The 7,089-nt window shown below is 43.9% G+C and overlaps 2 protein-coding genes across 4 annotated transcripts in view; both read right to left on the bottom strand.

Moving 5' to 3' along the window:
- The window catches only part of lrrc34 (leucine rich repeat containing 34), a 4,757-nt gene extending 3,306 nt beyond the window's left edge, over positions 1-1,451 (bottom strand). For 2 of the 3 annotated variants that reach the window (XR_532357.2, XM_008396902.2), the window contains exons 1-4: positions 1,324-1,451; positions 463-593; positions 329-393; positions 151-237 (exon numbers count right to left, since the gene is read on the bottom strand). Coding sequence is in view for 2 of the 3 variants with exons in the window: in XM_008396902.2 (XP_008395124.2) it covers positions 151-237; positions 329-393; positions 463-593; positions 1,324-1,451 (411 nt within the window). In the remaining variant the exon portion in view is untranslated. The remainder of the gene's footprint in view (positions 1-150; positions 238-328; positions 394-462; positions 594-1,323) is intronic. The other variant, XM_008396903.1, reaches the window with a different exon arrangement.
- A 968-nt stretch (positions 1,452-2,419) lies between these two features.
- Positions 2,420-7,089, bottom strand: part of mynn (myoneurin) — a 7,972-nt gene continuing 3,302 nt past the window's right edge. Inside the window, exons 4-10 of the mRNA XM_017301825.1 lie at positions 5,996-6,588; positions 5,604-5,939; positions 5,340-5,499; positions 5,079-5,257; positions 4,908-5,000; positions 4,297-4,422; positions 2,420-3,980 (exon numbers count right to left, since the gene is read on the bottom strand). Of these exons, the coding sequence (XP_017157314.1) occupies positions 3,577-3,980; positions 4,297-4,422; positions 4,908-5,000; positions 5,079-5,257; positions 5,340-5,499; positions 5,604-5,939; positions 5,996-6,588 (1,891 nt within the window). The 3' untranslated portion in view covers positions 2,420-3,576. The remainder of the gene's footprint in view (positions 3,981-4,296; positions 4,423-4,907; positions 5,001-5,078; positions 5,258-5,339; positions 5,500-5,603; positions 5,940-5,995; positions 6,589-7,089) is intronic.

Raw genomic sequence — 7,089 nt, 5'->3', positions numbered from 1 at the left:
GATCACTTCCTGTTTACTATAAAGGCCGGAAACAATCACTTCCTGTTTGCTATCCCTTTATGAGTGAGGATCACTTCCTGCTTTGGACCGCAGTGTCACCAATTCTCCGCCTGGAGGAGAAGATCAGCTACAGACGTTTATCTGACCAACCTGCAGGCTGCTGGCTAGAGCCTCGGCTCCTTGCGACTCAATGTTGTTGAAGGTGAGGTCCAGAGAGCGCAGCATCGTGTCCTGCGCCTGCACAGCAACAGACATGACAACGACAACACGCATGACGATAGTAACAGACTTCACTCCAACACCTCAGCAGGCCTCTCCTCTTCCTCACCTCTAGAAGCATGGCCAGGTAAGCGGCTCCTTCATCACTGATGTTGTTGTACCCCAGATCCAGACCTGTTCAGACAAAAACCGGTGAAAAACACGGCGGGTTCTGGTTCTGTTGATCCGGACCTGGCAGCTCACCTGTAAGGGTCTGATAGTTCAGGAGACATTTTGATAGAACGAGGACGTCACTGTCAGTAAGTCTCTGGAAGCCTTGCTGCTTCCCGTTTCCTGCTAGATTCAAGGTGAAATTCCTGCAACACAGGAAACAACTGGAGCAGTTTTCACAATAAAAGCTCCACATTTACTGAGTTACCTTCACCAATTATTAATATTAATATTCAGCTTTCAAATGGCCCCCACTCACAATAAATCAGTGGCTATGCTAACTAGGCTGAGCATTCGCAGTATGCCATGCTAGCTGCAGCGTAGAGGAGGGCGTGAGCAGCCACATGGATTGATTGACAGCACTAAGACCCGCCTCCTGGCTCTGATTGGTTGTTTTCGATTTTTTCAGATTATCTGTCTTATATTATGCTGTCACAACATAATAATAGTTTCAACAAATATGTTAAAAAAATGTTTTTATAATAGTTACATACATCAACTTTAATAATTCAAAGGGTTGTTGCGCATAATGCAGAAAGTTTTGCATACTTTTATTTGAAATTCAATACTTTTACGTATTTTGTTGTTACATTACATTAATATTTTGTAAAACATTATACTTATTGATATACTCTGAATATGACTTTAATTAAATAATTAGAAAAATTACCAGAAATATATCACCAGTTACTGTTAGTAAGTTAATACAAAAAGGTAGGACATTAGGAAATAAAAAAATAAAGGAAGGATGCAAGAAAATTGTAAGTAAAGAAAGTAAGTCGGCTCTGATTAGTTTATCTTAACCAAATACTAAGCATTAGCTCCAGAAGCTAACGTCTCGTCTCATTAAAACTTTACATTTCAGCCACTTTTAACCCAAAGTCAAACTCTCACCTGGTCGTCGTTGTTTTCTCTAAGCTTTCTAAAACAAACGGGTTTATAGGAATCACTTCATTTTCACAAATAGCTTTGTAACACTCGGCTATAGGCTCAGCGGCCATTACTGTGGCCAGGAACGCCATTGTTATGGCAACAATGTAGAGTTGCGTCACGCGCTGCGTCAACTGTTTTTTTTCCCGCCACTGAAACCAAACTGCTCGGCAAGTTTTAACGTTTTACCTTGTATTTTTAGCCGTTTGTGTTTATTAATCTGATGCCGTTTTGAACCTTTTTTTTTTTTTTAATTGATAAAAAACTAACCTTTTTTAATGTAAGTTCAGAATTAATCTGTTTTGTTTCTAGAGAAATCAAAAGTACATAAGATAAAAGGTTTTATTAAACCTCCATCAAAGGTTCACTGCAGATTTTTATCTTGAACAAGTACAGGGGGACAGTGGAGGAAAACATCTCTCCTTGAACAAGAGGAAACATTTGGTAACACTTTATTTGAAGGGGGTGAATAAGACTGTCATAAACATGTCATAACACCTGTTATTAACATGAATAAGTCTTCATGAATATTTATGACTCTTGTCATAAAGCGTCATTCGGTAAATCATGACTTTTAATACAAAGTTGACATTATTCAAAATGTCTTAGTTATGACAACTTGACATTAACCAATAAATCATTACTGTTTTACCTTTAATAACGAAGTTACCTAATTTTTAAAGTGCAAATTTTATAACAAATTTATATCAGTAATGATTTATTGGTTAATGTCAAGTTGTCATAACAAAGACATTTTGAATAATGTCACTGTATTAAAAGTCATGATTTACCGAATGATGCTTTATGACAAGTCATAAATATTCATGAAGGCTTATTCATGTTAATAACAGGTGTTATGACGTGGTTATGACAGTCTTTTTCACCCCCTTCAAATAAAGTGTTACCATATATTTATATAAGTTCATTGTTGGTTATGGTTTCGGTTTGATACGTTTCTGTAGTATTGTTTTAGTTTTGACATAATTTTGACAGTAATGCTAAATGCTAATGCTAAAAATAAATATTTCTCCCCTTTCATCAAAACAAATCAACACTGATGTATTTTAGCTTTATTTCACATCGCTTTTATTAGTTTTTTTCTCAGTTTTTTTATACATTGCCTAACATGTAGTTATTTCTCACAACTGTACAAGTAATGATGACATTTTGCAAAAATAAGACTTACTGATAATGCTTTGTGTACAGCAGTTTTCCAACTAAACTAAACAGAAATGCGTTCTCCAACAGATGTAGATACGATAAATAAAAGTGATTTTTCTGGCCTCCTACTTGCTACACAAAACATGAAAAAATAAAAGGATTCAGCACATTTCTCTACACACTGATTATTCCACCCAGAATAAAGCCGTAAAATAACTGAGATTTTCAGGTTGATGAAAATAAACAGAGGAAAACAGGATTTAACTGAAGCTGTTCATAGTTAGGACATTTAGCTCGAAGCAAAATACTGCAAAACTTATCATGTCTTAATTAATATTTATTTTTATGTTCCAAGGAGAAAAAAAGCCCAAAAATGTGTGAATTCTTCCAGGAAGTCCTGGAATAAAGCATCGAAGGGCATCGAGTACAAAAAACATCTGCTGTCCTGATGCATCATCAGGAAGTTGATTTAAGACTTTTCTGACCTGCAGACCGGACCGGTACCAGCAGGACTCGATTCTCATCCTCTGGCTCTGAAATAACAGCCATTTTTTCACTTCATGCTCACATTTTACTCTTTAATCGTCAAATTAATGACGGCATCATTCAGGAGGAAACCTGCTGTTATGTTTCACTGCAATTATTTAAAATTTCGTTCTGTAGTTTCACCAGATTAAAGCCAAACAACCAGGAAACTGACTTTTTGTTTCATTTTTTTAACTTTTATACGCACCAAAATGAAACAAACATAAAACAAAACTAATCAAACTACTTTACTCTGCAACTGAAAAATCTAAATCAGCTAAAAAATAAGTTTTACAAACTAATTAATGGCAGAACTAACTTCAAAGATGTTCATCAGAAATAATAAAAAAGAAGTAAAAATTAGTCAAAAGAAAAAAAAGGAGTAAAATATTCTTTAAATAGGATGAAATGAGGGGTCAGAGGTCATCAATGTGGTAAAACACTATTAAATGGTGAAGCTGTTATCTAAACTGGTTCTGAAAATGTGAAGTTGGGTCAGATTGTAGTCCAGAGTCCGGCCCGCCTCAGGGCTCACTGCGGCGGTGGCGCCGCCGCCTCGGCCGGGTCCACCGTCTTGATGATGATGATCTGCTCCAGGCCCGTGGCGGGCGACGCCGCCGGCCGCAGCTGCTCCACCAGCGCGTGCAGCGTGTCGGAGTTGATGGTCTGCTCCGGGTCGGCCTCGAAGGTCACCTGCTGGCCGGCGCTCAGCGCGTGGTGGTCCGGCTCCGTCTTGAAGTCCTGGATGATGGCGGCGGGCTCGGCGGGCGGGTCTTCGGTGGCGGTGGCAGCAGATGGTTCTGAGGCCTTGGGGTTCGGGGTCGGAGGTTCCGGGTTGCTCGGCTCCGATTCCGGGATGGAGACCAGACTCTTGTTGTCCTGTGTGAGTTTGCTCTGAACGAAGGCCACCGGATGGCTGGAGGCCAGCAGGACGACTGCAGAGACACAACAAATCGCCATGGTTACCATCTAGAACATCGCCACGGTTACAGTCTGAAAAAGAGGTTCCCAAACGGGCCTGGCTTCTATCCACAAACAATGCTACAAAATATATAAAGACTCATTCAATTTTCCATTTTTAAAATTTACTATTCAGTAAGTATTATGTCCATTTAGAAAAGGGGTGTCCAAAGTCTGGCGTAGGGGCCATATCTGGCACATGACCTGATTTTGTGCGGCAGCGCCGCCTGGTGGCCCCCACTGTGAAAAACACTGTTCTAGATTTAAATTAAGCCCCGCCCATCAGCTCACCGGCTCGCGCCCGCTCCTTGTGTTGTCGCACTTCGTCGGCGTGAGCCTTCTCCTGATGTTTGATCATGTTCTTCACGCTGGCGAAGCGGTTCCCACACAGCAGGCACTGGACGCCTGAGTTTCCATCTGGACACACACACACACACACACACACACACACACACACACACACACACACACACACAGAGGGGGAAACTTTTAGAACCTGATCTGGCTTCAAAAGGAGCAAATCTGCTGAATCTGAAATGTTTGACATGTTAAAAACAATCAGAAATGCATCATCATACAAGCAAGTTTCAAATAATTACAAGTTTATTATTTCACATATTCACATATATCACACTCATATTCTACAGGTTCGAGCCTTTATCTCTGAAAATGTTGATTATTTTATCTTAAAAATTATGACAATCCAACATTAACATTTACTTTGCATAAGAGCAGAAAAAACACAAAACTGCAAAAAATAAGGTGACTTTTTGGTGCTTCCTTTCACTTCAGCCTCTGCTTGGTGCTCAGATTGTACAAAGCATCCTGGTCACTGATGTTGCCACAATGTTTGTTTTTTTAAATTAAATTACTAGTTGAACATAATCCTAATCTGAACTCACCTGGGTGAAGCCTCCTCAGGTGCTTCTTCAGCTCAGAAGATGTCGCAAATTTGGCGTCACAGTTTGTTTGCGAGCATTTATACGGAGTTTCACCTGAAACAGAAACAGGAACAGATTAAAACAGTGTTAGCTCCGCCCACCTCAGTGGGTCTGACTAATACCGAGCTCCACCTGTGTGTTTCCTGGCGTGTGCGATCAGAGAGGAAGACACGGAGAAGGACATGCCACACAGGTCGCACTGGTACGGCTTCTCTCCTGTGTGGCGCCTCTTGTGGTAGGTCAGGGTACTGGACTGAGCAAACGCCTGGCCGCAGATGTCGCAGACGTACGGTTTCTCCCCGCTGTGCAGTCTGGGGGAAAACAGACGTTAAAGAAGTGAACATTCAGCCGTTTCTCTGCAGCTCAGTCAGTTTAATGCAGCAGGATGAGAACCTGATGTGGATTTTGTAGTTGGACGACGTGGCGAACTTGAAGCCGCAGCGTTCGCAGGTGTACGGTTTCTCCTCTCCATGGTGCATCCGGCGGTGAGCGACCAGCTGGCACTTCTGGGCGAAGCATTTGTCACAGTTGCTGCAGGTGAACGGCTTCTCACCTGGAGACAAACAGGGAAAAATGAACACCTCAGAGATATTTTATCTATTTATCCTGCAGATTTTCCTCTTTTTTCATTTTTTCCTGTATTTTCCTGTTTCTCACCTGTGTGGATGCGCAGGTGCGTCTTGAGCTGCGTGGCCTGCCTGAAGGTCTTGGAGCAGAAGATGCATGAGAACGGCTTCAGGCCCTTGTGGATCTTCTCGTGGCGCCGCAGGCTGCTGATGTCCTTGAACAGCTTGTTGCATTCGCTGCAGGTCAGCGACTCGCCCAGCTCCGACCCGTCGGGCTCCCCGCCCTCCGCCTCACGCTCCTCCTCAGTTCCCAGCTCCCCGCTCTCCTCGTCCTCATCGTCCTCCTCCTCCTCCTCTATCTTCCTCCGGCCCCGCCCGCGGCCCCGCCCCCTCCCTCGCCCCTCCCCCTCCCCCTCCTCCTCCTCCTCTTCCTCCTCCTCCTCCTCTTACTCCTCCTCCTCCTCCTCTTCCTCCTCGTCTGACTGCCCAGCCGCGGTTTCTTGACTGGCAGCTCTTCTTCTCCGGACGGGCTCCAGTCGGCCGATGTGTCTCCGAAGTCGGCCAGCGTTTCGCCCAAGTCTTTCACGCTGCCCTCCGATTCGCCGGCGGACAGATCTTCTTCTCTGGCGGCTCCTCTTCCTCGGCCGCGCCCGCTGCCTCTGGGCCGCCCCCTGCCTCTGTGGCTCTGGATCTTGGCGGCGCCGCTCGGCTCCGGCGGCTCGCCGCTGAAGCTCTTGGGTCTCCTCCCTCTCTTCCTGCCCGTCGCTCGGCCGAAGCTCCGCGGCGTAGTGGGCGCGTAATCCAGGTCGTCGCCCAGGTCCTCGTCCCGCGGGTCGAAGTCGTGGATCTTCCCTTCCAGGCCGTCCTCCTTGAAGTCCCCGACCACGGAGGCGATGGACAGAGGGACGGGGGACGGCGGGCTGCTGGGACTCGGCGGACACGGCTCCGCCTCTCTGTCCGCGTCCGACTGGGACGTCTCGCCGGACTCGGCCCAGCAGGGGACTTTCTCCAGGTACTTAGTGGCCTCAGACATTCCCAGGAAGACGGCGGCTCGGCGCACGGCAGCCTGCCTGGTGCTGAAACCACAGAAGAAGAACGTTGACCATTTATTTTACCTCCACCTGGTTCACCTTCACTAACGGATTTCTGTTACTGCATTGAAGCAATAACATGTTTATTTTGTTATTTAAAAAAGGAAATTTATTATATGTTTAGTTGCATATTTTAGTGTATTTTTAGTATTGTATGAAAAAGCTTTGAGTGGTTAAATGAAAATAAAATAAAAATTTCCTATAAAATTTTATTATAATCTATTTTTTTTCCATAAATAAATACAAATGACAGGAAACTTCTTTAAAAACTTGCTTCTATTTTAATCTGTGAGTTGACCTGAACTCAGAGTCCAAATAAACAGAAGCTATAAAACAAGATGGCCGCCCTCAGCGGGCTGATATCACTCTATGGAAACCCAAGCAGCGCATTGGTGGGAAAAATCCACTTCTTGAAATTTAAATTTAATCTAATCTTGTTGTGCAATTACTCAAAGGTTGTTGCTAGGTGACCAGAAGTTACTCAAA

Source organism: Poecilia reticulata, linkage group LG20, assembly GCF_000633615.1.
Source record: "Poecilia reticulata strain Guanapo linkage group LG20, Guppy_female_1.0+MT, whole genome shotgun sequence".
NCBI lineage: Eukaryota > Metazoa > Chordata > Actinopteri > Cyprinodontiformes > Poeciliidae > Poecilia > Poecilia reticulata.
Note: the sequence above shows the minus strand (reverse complement) of the source record. Positions and strands in the feature narration are given on the sequence as shown.